This window comes from Ursus maritimus, unplaced genomic scaffold (genome assembly GCF_017311325.1).
Source record: "Ursus maritimus isolate PB19 unplaced genomic scaffold, ASM1731132v1 scaffold_39, whole genome shotgun sequence".
Taxonomy (NCBI): domain Eukaryota; kingdom Metazoa; phylum Chordata; class Mammalia; order Carnivora; family Ursidae; genus Ursus; species Ursus maritimus.
The window spans coordinates 347,726-367,627 of NW_024426541.1; the positions used below are offsets into that span (position 1 = coordinate 347,726).

The 19,902-nt window shown below is 36.3% G+C and overlaps 1 protein-coding gene and 2 pseudogenes across 1 annotated transcript; all 3 read left to right on the forward strand.

Annotated features, from left to right (window-relative positions):
* The first annotated feature begins 652 nt into the window (after positions 1 to 652).
* LOC121100380 (olfactory receptor 4F21-like) lies at positions 653 to 1,183 on the forward strand. Its single transcript, XM_040620958.1, has one exon. The coding sequence runs from the start codon at positions 653 to 655 to the stop codon at positions 1,181 to 1,183; it is 531 nt and encodes a 176-aa protein (XP_040476892.1).
* Positions 1,184 to 10,738: 9,555 nt separating this feature from the next.
* Positions 10,739 to 11,662, forward strand: LOC121100381 (annotated as a pseudogene).
* Positions 11,663 to 12,615: 953 nt separating this feature from the next.
* The window catches only part of LOC121100382, an 8,374-nt pseudogene continuing 1,087 nt past the window's right edge, over positions 12,616 to 19,902 (forward strand).

The window sequence follows — 19,902 nt, forward strand, 5'->3', positions numbered from 1 at the left end:
AATTTTTACTTACAAGTATTCAGTCTCTGTATCTAACAGTTTAACTGAATATAGAGGCACGTACCATGACAATAGTTATGAATCAAAATTATGAATAATCACAATCTGAGCACTTGACTTCCATGGTAAATTATACAAGATTAAAAAAAAACAACACATATACAAGGTGAAACAAGGTGAAAGGCATTAAACTGTTTTGGCCAAAGATCTCTATGTGACAACTGAAATAAATTTAGGTAAGGAGAATCAGCAAATTAGTGTGAGAATATTATTGTGAAAATTGACAGTAATACCTGAGATTGTTCAGGTGACAGAACACCTAGTAAGTGGTCAGAGGAAATGTCTAGAAATCCTTGAGAGGCAAAATAAAAAGAACTGAAAATGGAATAGAAGGGAAATAACATCATTTATCTCCATCTAAAATATTAAAAAATGTTCTTCTCTTTTTATGTAATCATTCTCTTGATCACCATAATGTTTCCATATCCTTAATTTTTTTCGTATCCAATTAAATGATTTCTAATTTAGGAGATGTACCCCAAAGAGCAAACTAGCAAGAAATAGGAAATTTACATTTGTGCCACTGACTGTGTCTTTTTAATCATTTTCTATCCTCAGGTGATTTGGAAAATCAGCTCTTCCAACCAAGTCAATGGATGGACTAAATAATTCTGTGGTTTCTGAGTTTGTGTTTCTGGGACTCCCTAGTTCTTGGGAAACTAAAGTTTTTCTCATGTTGATATTTTCCTGGATCTATTTAGGGATCATCCTGGGAAATCTCTTCATTTTCTTTTTGGTAATTTTTGATTCTCACCTACATTCTCCTATGTACTTCCTGCTAGCCAACCTGTCACTCATTGACATGGGGTTTGCCTCTACCACAGTCCCAAAGATGATCAGGGACCTTTTAAATGAATACAAGCTCATTTCTTTCCAAAGCTGCATGACACAGATATGCTTCATCCACATCATGGGAGGAGTGGAGATGGTGTTACTCATTGCCATGGCATTTGACAGGTACACAGCAATCTGTAAGCCCCTCCACTACCTGAATATCATGAACCCTAAAATCTGTGTTTCATTTGTAATTGCTGGCTGGGTAACTGGGGTGAACCATGCTATGTCTCAGTTTGCTTTCATTATAAACTTGCTCTTTTGTGGTCCTAATGAAGTAGACAGCTGATAAAGCTGCAGATTCAGAATTCAAAATGTAGGTACTAGTTAAAGTGAGTAAACTGATATTGAATAAAACTTTTCCCCTCTGGGCAACAAGAATCCTCACAAGGGTTTTAAAAAGATACAAGTGGAGGTATATAATGTAAGATTCGTATTTTTAAATCCTTTCTGTCATCAGACCAAGGTAAACTGGCATATAAGACTTTGCTGAGTGACTGGTTAGGAGAGATGTTTCCAACATACCTTAAGAAAAAAAAAAGAGCAAATACTTATCACAGATTCTGAGTCACACCAGAAACTAAGGTTGAGCAGAGGAAAAATGATTGCTGTGTTAGTAAAAGGTACAGAGAAGTCAGAAAGGCAGAAAAATAACTAGGAAAGGGCTATCATAAAAATGGTCTGAATGCATTCAACCAATTAACATAAAATCTGCTTATAGTTGATTAAGGAAGTTCCAGTTTATTTTTCTCACGTTACAAGAATAAATCTGAAGGGAGGCTATTGCAAGCTCTAATGAAGTGATTCAACATGCCTTTGGGTTTCTGGGTCCTCTCTAAATTTTTACTGTATCATTTGTATTATATGGGCTTTATGACTTTGCTGTTGCTGCGCCTTTAAGCATATCGTTGTTATTAAATGCAAAAAAAAAAAAAAAAAGATAATGAAAGAAAGCTTCCTTCCATAAAGCTTTGTCACTATTCAAAATCAGAAGAGACTATAGAGACCAATGACTAGATACAATGAAGCATTCTGGATTAGATCCTATAACTGCAACAAAAAAGGCAATAATAGAAAAGCCAGAAAAAGCCAAATAAGGTCTTTAGTTTCTTTTTGCACCAATATTAATTTCTACCATGATTATGTAAGATTTTATCTTTGTGGGAAGCTTTGTGAAGGGCCTAAAGGAACTTTTTGGACTATCTTTGTAACTTCTCTGTAAATCTAAAATTATTCCAAAACAAATTTAAAAACTGAAAAAGAGGAATATTCCACAAGTTGTTTTTCTTACCCCCTTTTTTTTTCCAAAACCAAAACCTATATTCAGCTTTTTTGCAGCTGAGGGTTGCCAATTATGGAAATGAAATATAAGGAGAACTTTTATAGTGCCACTTTTTCCTCTTTCCTGTTTTACTTCTTAAAATCCAATCAGTGACTCAAGGCAACCTTAAGTTCACTAAATAAGGATGATGGAGAAGAAAAGTAAAAAGAAGCCTGATTCCTTAATGGCGTCACTAAATTTCAATACTCCCCCGGACTGTCTAACCTATTATTGTTGCATGAGATAAACTCTTTCATATTTATTTTACTGGTAAGTTTTCTGGTTACATGATAGATATCTTAATTTTATGGCATTCATCCCATCTTTGTCCTTGTATAGGTCTCTCTGTACATGTGTGAAAGGAATTGACATGTAATAAGGCACACACACTCTTACTTTTACTAAATAATGCCAACTGCTCTACCTGAGCAAAAGAGCTCAAGTTTTCTCACCTCTTCGTTAGCACTTCAAAAATGTTAATATTTTCTTTTATGATTGATTGATTGATTAAATGTGGCTTTCCATTCATTAGCAAAATGAATGTAAAAAAAGCATTTCTTACAGAATTCTGTGAGTTTAAATGAGATAATGTGCTTTGTACAAAGTTTTACATAAATGCAATCTATTAATCTTATAATTGTTCAATTAACAATTTTTACTTACAAGTATTCAGTCTCTGTATCTAAGAGTTTAACTGAATATAGAGACATGTACCATGACAATAGTTATGAATCAAATTATGAATAATCACAATCTGAGCACTTGACTTCCATGGTAAATTATACAAGATTAAAAAAAAAAGCACATATACAAGGTGAAACAAGGTGAAAGGCATTAAACTGTTTTGGCCCAAAGATCTCTATGTGACAACTGAAATAAATTTAGGTAAGGAGAATCAGCAAATTAGTGTGAGAATATTACTGTGAAATTGACAGTAATAGCTGAGATTGTTCAGGTGACAGAACACCTAGTAAGTGGGGAAATGTCTAGAAATCCTTGAGAGGCAAAATAAAAAGAAGTGAAAATGGAATAGAAGGGAAGTAACACCATTTGTCTCCATCTAAAATATTAGAAATTTTCTTCTCTTTTTATGTAATCATTCTCTTGATCACCATAATGTTTCCATATCCTTAATTTTTTTCTTATCCAATTAAATATTTCTAATTTAGGAGATGTACCCCAAAGAGCAAACTAGCAAGAAATAGGAAACTTACATTTGTGCCACTGACTGTGTCTTTTTAATCATTTTCTATCCTCAGGTGATTTGGAAAATCAGCTCTTCCAACCAAGTCAATGGATGGACTAAATAATTCTGTGGTTTCTGAGTTTGTGTTGCTGGGACTCTCTAGTTCTTGGGGAACTAAAGTTTTTCTCATGTTGATATTTTCCTGGATCTATTTAGGGATCATCCTGGGAAATCTCTTCATTTTCTTTTTGGTAATTTTTGATTCTCACCTACATTCTCCTATGTACTTCCTGCTAGCCAACCTGTCACTCATTGATGTGGGGGTTACCTCTACCACAGTCCCAAAGATGATCAGGGACCTTTTAAATGAATACAAGCTCATTTCTTTCCAAAGCTGCATGACACAGATATGCTTCATCCACATCATGGGAGGAGTGGAGATGGTGTTACTCATTGCCATGGCATTTGACAGGTACACAGCAATCTGTAAGCCCCTCCACTACCTGAATATCATGAACCCTAAAATCTGTAGACTCGAATAGCCATTGGAATGTTGAAGAAAGGAAAACCAAAGCTGGTAGTATCACAATTTCAGACTTCAAACTATATCACAAAGCTATAATCATCAAAGAAAGTATGGTACTGGCACAAAAACAAACACATAGAGCAATAGAACAGAACAGAGAACCCAGAAATGAACCCTCAACTCTATGGTCCAATATTCTTCAATAAATCAGGAAAAAGAATATCTAATGGAAAAGACAGCCTCTTCAACAACAGCACTGGGTAAATTGGACAGCCACATGAAGGAGAATGAAAACAGACCATTTCCTTATACCACACACAAACATTGTCTCAAAATGGATGAAAGACCTAAATGTGAAACAGGAATCCATCCAAATCCTAGGAGAACACAGGCAGCAGCCTCTTTGGCTGGCTGCAGCAATATTGCTAGACACATCTCCAAAACCCAAGGAAACAGAGGCCGAAATGAACTAATTTGGGACTTCAACAAGATAAAAAGCTTTTGCACAGCAAAGGAAACACTACACAAAACCAAAAGATAATCAACAGAATGGGAGAAGATATTTGCAAATGATATATCATATAAAGGGCTAATATCCAAAAACTATAAAGAACTTTTCACTCAACACACAAAAAGAACAAATAATCTAATCAACAAATGGCAGAAGACATGAACAGACATTTCTCCAAGGAAGACATACAAATGGCCAAGAGAGAGAGGAAAAATACTCAACATCACTTGACATCAGGCAAATACAAATCAAAACCACAATGAGATACTACCTCACACCAGTCAGAATGGCTAAAATTAACAAGTCAGGAAACAACACATGTTGGTTACCATGCAGAGAAAGGGAACCCTCTTACACTTTTGGTGGGAATGCAAGCTGGTGCAGACTCTCTGGAAAACAGTATGGAGATTCCTCAAAAAGTTGAAAACAGAACTACCCTACAACCCAGCAATTGCACTACTGGCTATTTACCCCAAAGATACAAATGTAGTGATCTGAATGGTCACATGCACCCCAATGTTCATAGCAGCAATGTCCACAACAGCCAAACTATGGAAAGAGCTTAGGTGCCCAATGAAAGATAAATGGATAAGGAAGATGTGGTATATATACATATTGAAATACTCCTCAGCCATCAAAAAAAAAAAAAAGAACAGCAATCTTGCCATTTGCAATGATGTGGATGGAACTAGAAGATATTATGCTAAGCAAAAGAAGTCAGTCAGAGAAAGACAATTATCATATCATCTCACTCATATGTAGAATTTAAGAAATAAACAGAGGATCATAGGGGAAGAGAGGAAAACATATATCAAGATGAAATCAGAGAGGGAGACAAACCATAAGAGACTCTGAATCATAGGAAACAATCTGAGGGTTGCTGGAGGGGAGGGAGATGGAAGGATAGGGTAACTGGGTGATGGCCATTAAGGAGGGCACGTGATGTAATGAGCACTGGTATTATATAAGACTGATGAATCACTGACCTCTACCTCTCAAAATAAGAATACATTATAGCCTAATTAATTGAATTTCAATAATTTTTTAAAAATAAGACTGTGTACTGGTATTTAGTCTTTTACATGATATTGATGCCAAACAGATATAATCAGTGATTCATGATAATGATAACTTAAAACAATTCTCTAATTAATTAGACAGCTGTAATGTATAACATCTGTAATCTCAAATTTGAAAAAGTGCTGTCAAAACCACATAATTACTACTCATCACACAGACTCTTCAATTTCTCTGTTACTCTGTTCTGCCTCTCGGGTAACTTGACCCTTGGGAAAAAAGCCAATGTTCATAAAACTCCTAATGTCTATAGACAGCCAATAATGGAATAGATATTAGTTATTAATACCTACTCCTGTAATACCATTCCTAATGGTAAGAACTATTTATAACTATATGTATTAATAGATAACAATGAATCTAAAAGAGAGTGAATCTCTCTGTGGTTCTCAATCCCTTGAAGCTGCTGAGGGTGAAAACCAGACCCTGTGCAGGAAGGTGGAAACCCCATCTTCAATTCTCCAGCATCTGGTTCCATAATCAACTCCTTTTTTATGTTCCCCACCATCTACTTCTCTTCCAGTCACCCTTTTCCTTTGTTAATTCACTTTATTTGAATGATTTTCATTCACGTTGTTTTACATCCTTCTGGTCTTATTCTCAGACTTAAAACTGTATGATAGATGAACATAAAATATTCCTCAAAGCTCTAGTACCTTTTGAAAATAGTATGTGAAGTATAGTGGGTCTCCCATCTCCTTTTCTCTGAATATTGAGATCAGAAAAACAAAAAGCAGTATCTATGTCTTTGCTCTTCTATTCCCACTGAAACAACATGAAAAAAGCATGCTAGCTTTCTGTCTGCCAGATTTATTCAACCACTGTTACCAGTCTGAAAACTCTAGGTCTGTTTCCTGAAAATCGTCAAAGTTATTGTAATAGATAATAAGAGCTTATTTAGCACTTAGTGTATGTCCAAACACCTTCTGTTGTTTTCTTGTTTCAACTCATTTCGTCCTCAAAACACCTATAGGAGAAAGAGACTATTTATCTGCCTTTAACAGATGAAGAACCAAACACATCTGGCAGCTGAGAAACTCACAGAGAACACAGAGCAGGTAAACGGGGGATCTGGGGATGGAAACAGTTTGGTCCTTGTGTCTGTGCCCTTAAGCGCTGTGTTTTACTGTGTATTGGAAATGGCTCCTATATCAGGGTTTCCATCCCCTCAATTTATTTTGACACATTTGTTTCCAAATTAAAAAAATCAATATGACTTCTAAAAGTAGAGCAAATAAAGTTGGGGATAAAGGAACAAGCATAAGAGTATTTAAAATCCTACCACCTGTATGACAACAGGCGATATAGCTTCACTTTTGGTGAACATAACATAACATATAATATTAGATGCAATGCTGTGCACCTGAAATCAATGTAACTGTATGTCAATTACATTCATATTAAAAATGTTTTTCACTTTACCACCTGTAGAAATTTGGGAAATTCTAAACCTCTACTCATGCAAATGTCATTTGTACTGCCTCCCAGTAAAAATATTTTTACTACACTTTTCTGGACTTATCGATATCTTTCCATGCTCATTAATGTAGACTTAATGACCTTTTAAAAGCAGAATATATCCACATAATCAGCCCCTTTATCATTAAACATTTCATATTATAAGAAATGTTAAAGAGTAAAATAACATTATACGTTTTCTGTATTTGTCTATTTTTCTTTCAGGTGGTCGAATGGATGACTGAGTTACAGTTAAATATTTTTACTTTTATGACTCAACTGCCTTCTGGAATGACTGTACCACTTCACGTTTCCCTTCAGCTGAGAACGGACTTAGTTCTACAGCAGCAACGAGCTTATTCATTCCTTTGAGGAAGAAAACATTAAAATGGAATCTGCTTTCTGAGCAGAGGTAAATGTAGAAAGTCCTCTTCCAATCTTTAGCTTTAGAAGGTAATTCATAATTCAATTTATTAAAACTTTACAATTTTATTTTTACATTTTAGCCTTCTAATCATCTAGAATATACTTTGCTGTGAGATGTATAGTAAGATACTTAGAAGTTTATGTTCAGTGTTGAGCTACACGTTTGATAACACTGAATGCTCTGAATTTGTAGTACATAGCCCTCCATTATTGGATTTAATTGTATTGCCCTCTTTTTGTATCATATACTAAGTTCCCTAAATTGTGCATCACATTCTTAACTGCATTTTTGTGTTTCTATTGTCCGTTCCACTTCAGTCAAATTGATCATTGCTTAATTAACCTGCGGGTTTTATGACATATCCCAATATCTTTTACAGAAAAGTATTCTCTTTTCTCCAACTGGCACCCACTTCATTTCTTTTTCAAAATATCCTGGGCTTTGAAATGGACGTTTAGATATCTCGCAATGCTCCAAACACTTCCGCTGGGCTTTTTTAATGGGCACCGCCAGTTATTGCTCAAGATGGTTCAGGCAGAGCGGATATTTTACAACCGTGTCTTTTTCTCTATTTGCATGGATTCATTTTCCTATTTTAATCTGCGTTTCAAATGTTTCAAAAAAGTTTGTTTTCAAATGTGTTTATATATTACACATTTGTTTGACTTCAAATATGAAGACTATGTAGGCCGTGAGGAGAAGACAATATGACAATAGAAATGAGGAAGGAATTGAAATGAAAAATAGTTGAGTAAGTTGTGCAACTGGCACTGATGCTAAGAGTTCAAGAACACTACCCAGGTGTCTGTACTGGGTACAGGGAAGAAACGTAATGACATTTATTAAAGCATTGCAGTAAATTAAAATATTATAAATTTGGTTTTGACATATTAACTCAAAGATGGAGGTGGAACTTCCATTTGTATATACCTCATACTGCTTTGGATATATTACTCTGGAGCAAGGGATAAAGCTGCAGATTCAGAATTCAAAATGTAGGTACTAGTTAAAGTGAGTAAACTGATATTGAATAAAACTTTTCCCCTCTGGGCAACAAGAATCCTCTAGGGTTTTAAAAGATACAAGTGAAGTATATAATGTGAGAATTCGTATTTTAAATCCTTTCTGTCATCAGACCAAGGTAAACTGGCATATAAGACTTTGCTGAGTGACTGGTTAGGAGAGATGTTTCCAACATACCTTAAGAAAAAAAAAAGAGCACTTATCACAGATTCTGAGTCACACCAGAAACTAAGGTTGAGCAGAGGAAAAATGATTGCTGTGTTAGTAAAAGGTACAGAAGTCAGAAAAGGCAGAAAAATAACTAGGAAAGGGCTATCATAAAAATGGTCTGAATGCATTCAACCAATTAACATAAATCTGCTTATAGTTGATTAAGGAAGTTTCAGTTTATTTTCTCTACGTTACAAGAATAAATCTGAAGGGAGGCTATTGCAAGCTCTAATGAAGTGATTCAACATGCCTTTGGGTTTCTGGGTCCTCTCTAAATTTTTACTGTATCATTTGTATTATATGGGCTTTATGACTTTGCTGTTGCTGCGCCTTTAAGCATATCGTTGTTATTAAATGCAAAAAAAAAAAAAAAGAGATCATGAAAAGAAGCTTCTCTACATGAAGCTTTGTCTTTTCATTTGGAAGGAAAGCTCTCCAGACAACATTGGTTTACATCTCATTGAACATTTCTTTGTCACATATCCTATCTTAGATTAGTTCATGGCCAGGGAAAATGGGATTATAGTAACTGGTTTAGAAAAATCATATATCATGCTCTCAACTTGGAAGAGATCTACTGTCTTCTCAAATCTAGAGATTTCAGCCAACCACTAGAACAAATGGAATTTCTATTGGCAAGCAGTGAGAAGACGACTGCCTTTATAAATCCAAGGAGCCAAGGGCAGAGTGAGTTACAGAATTAGGGGCATGATAAACAGCATCAAATCCTGCAGAGAGATCAAGGAAAATGATGATGAAAAACTGATTAGTGTATGATGTGTTTGGAATCCAGAGTATCTTTCTATGAATAAGGAATTTTGGAAACTGAATTCTCTTGGCCTATTAGAGAACAAAGAGTGAGGAATGCCAATGAGGAATTAGGGAGAGAAAGAAAATCAGCACACACAAGATTTAGAGATTTGATTTTTTAAACATAATTTAACTAGGTAGGTGCACCTGGGTGGCTCAGTCGGTTAAGTGTCTGCCTTTTGCTCCAGTCACGCATGATCTCATGGTCCTAGAATTGAGCCAAACCTCAGGCTCCTTGCTCAGCGGGGAGTCAACTTGCCCTTCTCCTTTTGCCCCTCCCCCCACACTCAGGCATGCTCTCTGTCTCAAATAAATAAATAAAATCTTTGAAAAAAAAAGAACTTAACTATGTAAATAGGTAAAAGGAAGCAAAAAGTAGAAAAAGTTTAACTGATGGATCATGGGAAGATCAGCATATGGAAAGGTTCCAGCCTTGAAAGAGCACAGTGCCATGGTTAGAAGCATGCATTATGGTGTCCTAGAGCTCTGGATATAAGTCCTGGGTCTGACACTTGATCCCTCTAAGGCTCAGTTTCTTCATTAGCAAAATGAATGTAAAAAAAGCATTTCTTACAGAATTCTGTGAGTTTAAATGAGATAATGTGCTTTGTACAAAGTTTTACATAAATGCAATCTATTAATCTTATAATTGTTCAATTAACAATTTTTGCCTAAGTATTCAGTCTCTGTATCTAAGAGTTTAACTGAATATATAGAGACATGTACCATGACAATAGTTATGAATCAAATTATGAATAATCACAATCTGAGCATGACTTCCATGGTAAATTATACAAGATTAAAAAAAAAGCACATATACAAGGTGAAACAAGGTGAAAGGCATTAAACTGTTTTGGCCCAAAGATCTCTATGTGACAACTGAAATAAATTTAGGTAAGAATCAGCAAATTAGTGTGAGAATATTACTGTGAAATTGACAGTAATAGCTGAGATTGTTCAGGTGACAGAACACCTAGTAAGTGGGGAAATGTCTAGAAATCCTTGAGAGGCAAAATAAAAAGAAGTGAAAATGGAATAGAAGGGAAGTAACACCATTTGTCTCCAGCTAAAATATTAAAATTTTCTTCTCTTTTTATGTAATCATTCTCTTGATCACCATATGTTTCCATATCCTTAATTTTTTCTTATCCAATTAAATATTTCTAATTTAGGAGATGTACCCCAAAGAGCAAACTAGCAAGAAATAGGAAACTTACATTTGTGCCACTGACTGTGTCTTTTAATCATTTTCTATCCTCAGGTGATTTGGAAAATCAGCTCTTCCAACCAAGTCAATGGATGGACTAAATAATTCTGTGGTTTCTGAGTTTGTGTTGCTGGGACTCTCTAGTTCTTGGGAAACTAAAGTTTTTCTCATGTTGATATTTTCCTTGATCTATTTAGGGATCATCCTGGGAAATCTCTTCATTTTCTTTTTGGTAATTTTTGATTCTCACCTACATTCTCCTATGTACTTCCTGCTAGCCAACCTGTCGCTCATTGATGTGGGGCTTGCCTCTACCACAGTCCCAAAGATGATCAGGGACCTTTTAAATGAATACAAGCTCATTTCTTTCCAAAGCTGCATGACACAGATATGCTTCATCCACATCATGGGAGGAGTGGAGATGGTGTTACTCATTGCCATGGCATTTGACAGGTACACAGCAATCTGTAAGCCCCTCCACTACCTGAATATCATGAACCCTAAAATCTGTGTTTCATTTGTTATTGCTGGCTGGGTAACTGGGGTGATCCATGCTATGTCTCAGTTTGCTTTCATTATAAACTTGCCCTTTTGTGGTCCTAATGAAGTAGACAGCTTTTACTGTGACTTTCCCAGGATCATAAAACTTGCGTGCACAGGTGGACACAAGTTTGAGTTTATTATTGCTGCCAACAGTGGCTTCATGACTATGAGCACCTTCTTCCTGCTGATCCTTTCCTACATCTTCATTTTGGTCACGGTCTGGAAACGTTCTTCCAGAGACTTATCCAAAGCATTTGTCACTCTGTCAGCTCACATCACTGTGGTGGTTCTTTTTCACTCCATGCATGTTTCTCTATGTCTGGCCTTTCCCCACATCATCAATTGATAAATACCTGTTCATTGCTGACTTTGCTATCACCCCATTTTAAATCCCATCATATATACATTAAGAAATAAAGACATAAAGATAGCCATAAAAAGCCTGAGCAAACAGGGACATTATGCCTGAACTTTGCTAACTGGCTGTATCTTTGGAGCTCTAAAACCATACATCCATCTGCTCTTTGGACACCTCTACTCAGGCAGCTGACATTTAAAATAGAACTGGACATATTATCTACCTCATGGAACAAAATTCTACTGCTTCTGTACAGCATTTATTCATGACCTTGGCTACCATGGGAGATGTGAATCTACCGTGTAATGGTATTATTTTATTATTTCAGCAGACAGCAGTAATATTTGCTAAATAATATTTAATAATTGAAATTGTGGTCATTTTGACAATAAGTAAGAACGTAAGAAAATCCTTCTGCTTCCACATCAGTACAACCCTGCTTGGGAAAGTCGGCAACTATCACATTGAATGGTTATATATGTAGGAGTAGTAGCTCTACTTAGTTACTTAGGTTGGTTTCCCTTAGAAGATCCAAAGACTACACTGTATTGCCTCTAGTTGATTTGGAAGCTGATTTTTAGATGCACCAGTAAGGGAACAGGGAAGTGGTGTTGAGAAAGGAAAGATGATTATGTTGGTAACATAAGTGGAATGTAAGCAAACCGTAGTCCTCCAGGAGACTGTATAGATTCTGTGATTTAGAATTATCCCCACTGAAGGGCAAGGTATTTGAAGCGTTTCTTCATCTGTAGAGGGTTCATTAACTCCTTAGCATGCCTGGCCTTTCCCACAGCCAATATTGTGTATCGATGTCGAGAAGCCAGAGACAGGCAGTGAGACAGACTTTCTGGTGCTGACAGTAAAGAACCATCTGCAATAAAAGTAAACTTAAAGCAGCCTCCCAATATTGCTTTGCAACTTAAAGAAGTACTACTTAAACATTTTACTCCAGTGCACCCCAAACTGGTAATTGAGCACAGAGAATTCTGTGATATAAAATATTTCTCTGTTTTCCACAAGTCTCATAAAACCAGCAGTTCAAAGTAGGCCACTCAGCCATGAGCATGGTTCTGCAAGTCATGACCAGCCTGTGGAATCACGTCCCACAACTGGCCATCACAGACTGCCCACAAAAGCCTTCTGACCTCCTCAAAAAACACAAAGTGAAATCTTGGTTCCGATCCAAAAACTGTAGAGGTAGGTGAAAATAAAGTTAGATTTTTCTCACACCTACAAAAAATTCAAATGAACTGAAAGATATTTTACATCCAACTCTAGAACTGTTATAATAAAATTCACTTTGGTTTTTGGCTCTGAATTTCAGAAAAGGCAAACTAACTAATGATGTCTCAATTTAGGGGAACTTTCCAAGAGGTCCCAAGAGACACAGCATGGATAATCTGTCTATAAGCCTTTCTCTATCCACAACACAGAGCTCTAATGTTTCCCATTCAAGACATTACTTTATGCAAAATAAACACATCCGTTCCTGAGGATAACACTTGTTATCTGATAAAACTTGTCCAAACAAAATGTATTGTTTTATCATGTTCTGACTGTATTTAGGCCCTTAATAGATTTAGGACTCAGCTTTTTTTCCACAAAGAAAACTCTGATCCTAGATAATGATGTCTCCTAATGTAATACATCTTATACTCTATAATAAACTCTTAGCTTCTCTCTTACTTCTCTTCCTCCCTCACATTTCAACCAAATGTCACAGTATTTCAAAACCAACTTTCCATATATATCAAATTGGATATTTCTGGAAGTTTTTTAAAAAATTTTTTAAAATTTTATTTAATTATTAGGCAGACACAGAGAGAGCACAAGCAGGGGAAGCAGGAGAGGGAGAAGCAGGTTCTCCACTGACCAGGGAGCCTGATGTGGGACTTGATCCCAGGACCCTGGGATCATGACATGAGCCGAAGGCAGAAGCTTAACTGACTGAGCTACCCAGGCACCCCTGTTTCTGGAAGTTTTACAAAGTTTCTGGAAATATCAAGGGTTTCTTCTCAGGTAATTCCTGGAATGTCTGGACTCTAGAGCAAAAACTTTCCCGCACCAAAACGGATGCCTCCTGTACAGTCTTAGAGCTCCCTACATATTGACATTCAGGAAGGACTGTTCTCACTTCATGATTCACAATTGTCCTGTATGAAGAGATGGTCTTAGACAGAGATTTATAATGTCAGTTACCAGAAATGTCCAAACAAAAAATTGGCTGCTAATAGTGTTGTTCACTAATAGTTTATGTCAGGAAGAATCTGAATGAATTATATGGAGGGAAGCCTCTCAGAATGCTATGAAAACCAGTTATTTTCCATGGAAAAGGAGGAAGCTTTTAGAACTTAACAGAATCAGAATGGCACGTTAGAAGTAGGAGTCAGAGGACCTAATATGTGTACCCAAGTCATGCTTCTTTCCAATTTTGTGGCTTCTTGCAAGATATGCTGAGATATATTTCAATGTAAAATCCATTTCATGGCTTATAATAAAGATTAGATATTACAATGTGAATGGAAGCTCCCAGCATGTGAAGTGTACTCAGGTTCTCTTTTCCTGATCTTTCCTTTTGATCTCTGCATATATTCACCCCCTCTTTTAAGAGAGTTCTGTCTTGAATATTTGAAGATAAAAATATTAACTCTTGGAACCTAAAGATCTACTTCTTCAACCTTAAACATCTTGTATTTCTAAAATGTATTACTACAGTATTCTTTATCTGGCTAGTAACATACATTAATTTTACAATATTATCAATACTCTGTGATTTGTAAATCAACATAAAACAGTTTTAACACCTTTCAAGGAAAGCGGTAAGGGGAGAAACCAGGCATGGACTTTGGTGTCATCTGTAGCACTCTGGGTCTCTTTCACCTGAGGTGTCCCGATAGGCTGTGCTCTATGAAAACGGTCAATAAATCCTTTTGAGTTTCCTAGAGAAAATTAGATCCTTCCAACTGCCTTTTTGTGTGCTGACAATCAAGTACACTAAAAGTAGCTCCCAATGCCTTGCTTTACCACACACCCACAGGAAACAGCAGTGATAAAAATTAAGCCATAAATACAAGTTTGACAGTTATGTTAATTAGGATTGGTAAATTTTGCCCAAGCCATTGTGGCCATACAGTTAACCCAAAGTGATAAAATTTTGGCATAAATCGTGTTAAAGGTATTTTTTACAATAAAGTTAAATTTTAATTAGCCTGCAAAGGGCTACAACTAAAACAGAAATAACCTACAAAAGTTACTTTAATATTCCTGACTACATGATAGCTAAGATCCAAACTGAGAATAGATACCCCTTATGCTTAGCCCCAAACTCAAATAATTATTATGACAAAATAATTCATCAGAGTACTACCAGCAACAGCCTGAAACTCAAAGGACTGGGCAAGCTTATATCTCTTCAGAGGAGCCTGTTCCATAATTGGTAAAACCCAAAAACCTTACCAACTCTTGCGAATATAGTCTATATACCACCACCTTCAACAAACCCTAGAAAGGAATTATAGTAAGCACAAATATGAAAACATTAAAATGTCCTGGAAAGTGTGTTTGGACAGATCAAAGTGTACCTTAAATAAAACACCTAGTTTACACCCAGGAGATCTCATTTATTATGAGCACTTGAACGAAAGCTAGCCCAAACTTACCAGACTCAAATTTTTAAAAAGATCTGATTTTTCTGAGAGACAGCTCTCTTGACTGAGAGCATGGGGGCAGGGGAGGGCTGGAGGAGGCAGAAGAAGGGGGAGAAGCTAACTCCCGCTGAGCAGGGAGACCTATGTGGGGCTCAATCCCATGACCCTGGGGTCATGACCTGAGCCGAACGCAGACACTTAACGGACTGAGCCACCCTGGTGCCCCACCAAACTCAATGATTACAAATGAATTAAACAAAACACTTATTGAAAATTAAAAGCAGAAGAGATGAAAATTTTAATCGGTGCTATAGAAAAAGTACTATAAGAGAATGATAAAAGAAATATTAAAAGCACTAAATAGCAAAGTTTACCATCTTTTAGTTTTGCATAAAGATTTGCCTAGAACAATTAAAGAGAACTTAACTGCCCTGAAACCAGGTGAGCTACCTACAAACAGTTTATAGGAAGAGGTGAAAAGCCTGTCAAGCCTGGTGATAGCTATCCAGAAGAGACTATCTGATAGTTATCCAGAACAGAATTTTACTTCAACTTTAAACTTACCCTAAAAAATAATAATTTCAACATAAATTTAGATACGAACCTAAGGTACAGCCTTTAGATACAGGATACAATCTTCTTTGGAGTGTAAGTATAAACAACACCATAGTTGGCCTTGAAGTAGCCACCAACTGAAGTATTCAAGCTCAACCATATATTCATCTAAATTCCAACACTAAAGACCAACTGCTAACCTAATACTAGATTAATCTATTCATTAATCGAAGGTATACTGTTCATCTGAGTAACAAGAATTATTTCTCCTTGCATAAGCTTATATCAGTATAGATAATCACTGATAGTTGACAATAAAATAAATTTTACATAATTCCTTACTTATTAAATTAATTGTTAACCAAACACAGGTATGCATTTAAGGAAAGATTTTAAAAGTAAAAGGAACTCAGCGAACATAAACCTCACCTGTTTACCAAAAACATCACCTTTAGCACTTCTAGTATTAGAGGCACTGCCTAACCAGGGATATCCATTTAATGGCCATGGTATCCTGACTCTGCAAAGGCAACAGAATCATTTGTTCCTAAAATAAGGACTTGTACGAATGGCCACATAAGGGTTTTCCTGTCTCTTAATCATGAAGAGTCAGGAAGGACATAATAAGATGAGAAGAACCTATGGAGCTTTAATCAATCAGTCCAAAAAAGAACAAAAAATTTAGCCAAATTTAAAGGATAAAGAAACTTTAACCGGACTAACAGTTTTGTTTGAGGTAACTTCAGATAACAAAATAGCCTCCAAGTAATTAAAATCTAGATCAACCAGTCAAAATGTTTTATCACTTATTGATCTAAAATATGGATCAACAGAACAAGTTACCCTAGGGATAACAGCACTATCCTATTCTATATAGTCCATAGGGTTTATGACCTCAATGTTAGGTCGGGACATCCCAATAGTGTAACTACTAGTAATGATTTGTTTGTTCAACTATTAAAGTCCTGTGTAATCTGGTTTTAGATCTGGGTGACCTAGGTCAGTTTTATCTGTTCCACATTTCTCCCAGTAGGAAAGGATAAGAGAAATAAGGACTACTTTACAAAATTGCCTTCATACTAATAGATGAGATAGTATTAATCTGATTAATTTATACCTAACCCTGCCAAAGAACCGGGCTTGTTAGGGTGGCAGAGCCCAGTAACTGCCTACAACTTAAACCTTTATTGCCAGAGGTTCAATTCCTCTTCCTAACAGCATGCTCAGAATTAATATTCTGTCATTGATTATGCCTATGCTATTTGGCTGTAACATTCCTCACACTGATCCAGTGAAAACAATTAGCCTAGACACAACTTCATAAAGGACCAAACATCAGTTGGCCTCCATGGCCTACTACAATCTATCACTGATGCTCTCAAGCTATTCCTTACAGAACCATTACAATCACTCATATCATCAATATCCATATTTATTGTTGCACCAACCCTACCCCACACTTTAGCCCTAAGAATATGAATTCCACTCCCCATACTGTATCCATTAATTAATATAAACTTAATAATAAATTAATTTATACAAACAAACTGTTTGTATTAGTCATACCAAGCTTAGCTATTTATTCCATTCCCTGATCAGGATCAGGCCGAGCTGCAAATCCAAAATTCCCATTCATGGGAGCCCTACCAGCAGTGGCACCAAAGTTTCATGCAAAGTGACATCAGCAGTTATCCTCCTACCAGTCCTGTTGCTATACCGATTATTTACACTCTCCACACTAACTATTCTCAAGAATATCCGTGACTAATTTTTCCATCTTGATGACTAGCTGTAACATGACTTATCCCAGCCCTAGCAGAGACCAACCGAGCTCCACTGGACCGACAGAGGGAGAATCAGAACTCATTTCTGGTTTCAACACTGACTATGTAGCAGGTCCACTTGCCCTGTTCTTCCTAGTAGAAAATGCTGTTATAATAAATATTTTTACAACAGTTCTGTTTTTAGGAGCATTCCACAACCCCTACATACCAGATTGTATACAATTAACTTTATTATCAAACCCCTTTTCCTAACTATCTCTTTTTTATGAACCCAAGCATCCTACCCATGAGTCCAATATGATCAACTCATGCATCTCTTATGAAAAGCTTTCTACCATGAAGACTACCCCTTTGCCTATATAGCATGCAGCAATGCTCATTAATATATCAAGCATTCTAGCATAAACATTAAGAGAATTACTTCGATAGAGTAAATAATAGAGCTTAAATCCTTTTATTTCTAGATTATAGGAATTAAACCTACTCCTAAGAAACCAAAATCTTCATGCTACCATTACACTATATTATATTGTTAAGGTCACCTGAATAAACTATCAAGCCCATACCCAAAAGGATGATTTATATCCTTCTCATACTAAATATCTCCAAGTCTCACTATCATCTTACTAACGATCATTGTAGGAACCGTAATTGTAATAATGAGCTCATGGTGACAAATAATCTGAAATGGCTATGAAATAAATATAGTAGCTATTTTTCCAGATTTAATTTAAAAAATTTAATTCACAAGCCATGGAAGCATCCACCAATGTTTTTTTTTTTTAAGATTTTTATTTTATTTATTTGACAGAGACAGCCAGCGAGAGAGGGAACACAAGCAGGGGGAGTGGGAGAGGAAGAAGCAGGCTCCCAGCAGAGGGGCCCGATGTGGGGCTCGATCTCAGAACGCTGGGATCACGCCCTGAGCTGAAGGCAGACGCCCAACGACTGCGCCACCCAAGGCGCCCCCCACCAATGTTTTTTTTTTTACCACAAGCCATTGAATCAACACCCACCACTCAGGATTCTCACCCAAATGAATATTCAAGAAATAAAAATATGACATCATTTGCCATCATTAACAGCAATTAGAGCACTACTCAATCTATATTCCTACATACGATTAACTTACTCCACATCGTTAACTATATTCCCATGAACAAACAACATAAAAATAAAATGACAACTTGAAAACATGAAACAACCAACCCTTATATCACCACTAATGGTAGTGTCATTACTTCTCCTCTTAACACCAATATTATCAGTACTGGACTAGGAATTTAGGAGCTTAGTATAGACAAAGAGGCTTCCAAGCCCCAAGCAAGTGTAATTCACTTAATTCTTGAAAAAAATAAAGATGATAAGACTTTATGCTATAACAACCGAATGCAAATCAAATGCTTTCATTTAAACTAAATCCTTACCAGATTGGTGGGCTTTCACCCCACAAAATCTGAGCTAACAGCTAAATATCCCGGGTAACAGGCTTCAATCTGCTTTTCCTGCCACTTAAGGAAAAAGGCATGAGAAGCCCCAGCAGAACTGAAGCTGTTTCTTTGAATTTACAATTCAATATGTTATTCATCACAGGGCTTGGGCTTGGCAAAAAGAGGACCCAACCAACCTCTCTCTTTAAATTTACAGGCTAATGCTTGCTCAGCCATTTTACCTATGCTCAAAAACTACTGACTATTCTCAACAAACCATACTTTATATCTACTCTTTGGTGCTAACCTGGAATACATAAGGTACTGCCTTAAGCCTTTTAATCGGAGCTGAACCAGGTCAGCTGGGAGGTTTATTAGGTGATGACCAAATCTATAATGTAGTTGTAATCACCCATACATTTGTAATAATTGTCTTTCATTTACACCTATCATAACTGGAAGATTCAGAAACTGGCTAATCCCATTAATAACTGGAGCACCTAACATAGCATTCCTTTGAATAGTAACATACGTTTCTTTTTCTTTTTCTTTTTTTTCCAGAAGGAACCACTGAAAACGTTGCTTTTTCATTATATACACACATATTTTACTTACATAAAACAGATTGTATTATATAGAAATTTGTATCCCTTTAACGTTCACACATCATTAAATATTCTTCAAAATGGTTTTTCATGATTGTATAATATTCCGATAAGTGAATGGTCATGAGTTTGAGCCCTGTGTTAGGCTCTCCACCAGGCATTGAACCTGCTTAAAAAATATACATAACCTATGTTTCTGACAACTCCCACCATCACTGTTACTTTTGCTAAAATCATCAATAGTTGAAGCAGGTGCTGGAATGGGTTCAACAGCATACCCACCTCTAGACAGCAATCTAGACCATGCTGGAGCTTCTGTTCACCTAATCG

Excerpts from the sequence above, each read along its gene's own strand:
- LOC121100380 (XM_040620958.1), top strand. The coding sequence starts at position 653 with ATGGATGGACTAAATAATTCTGTGGTTTCTGAGTTTGTGTTTCTGGGA.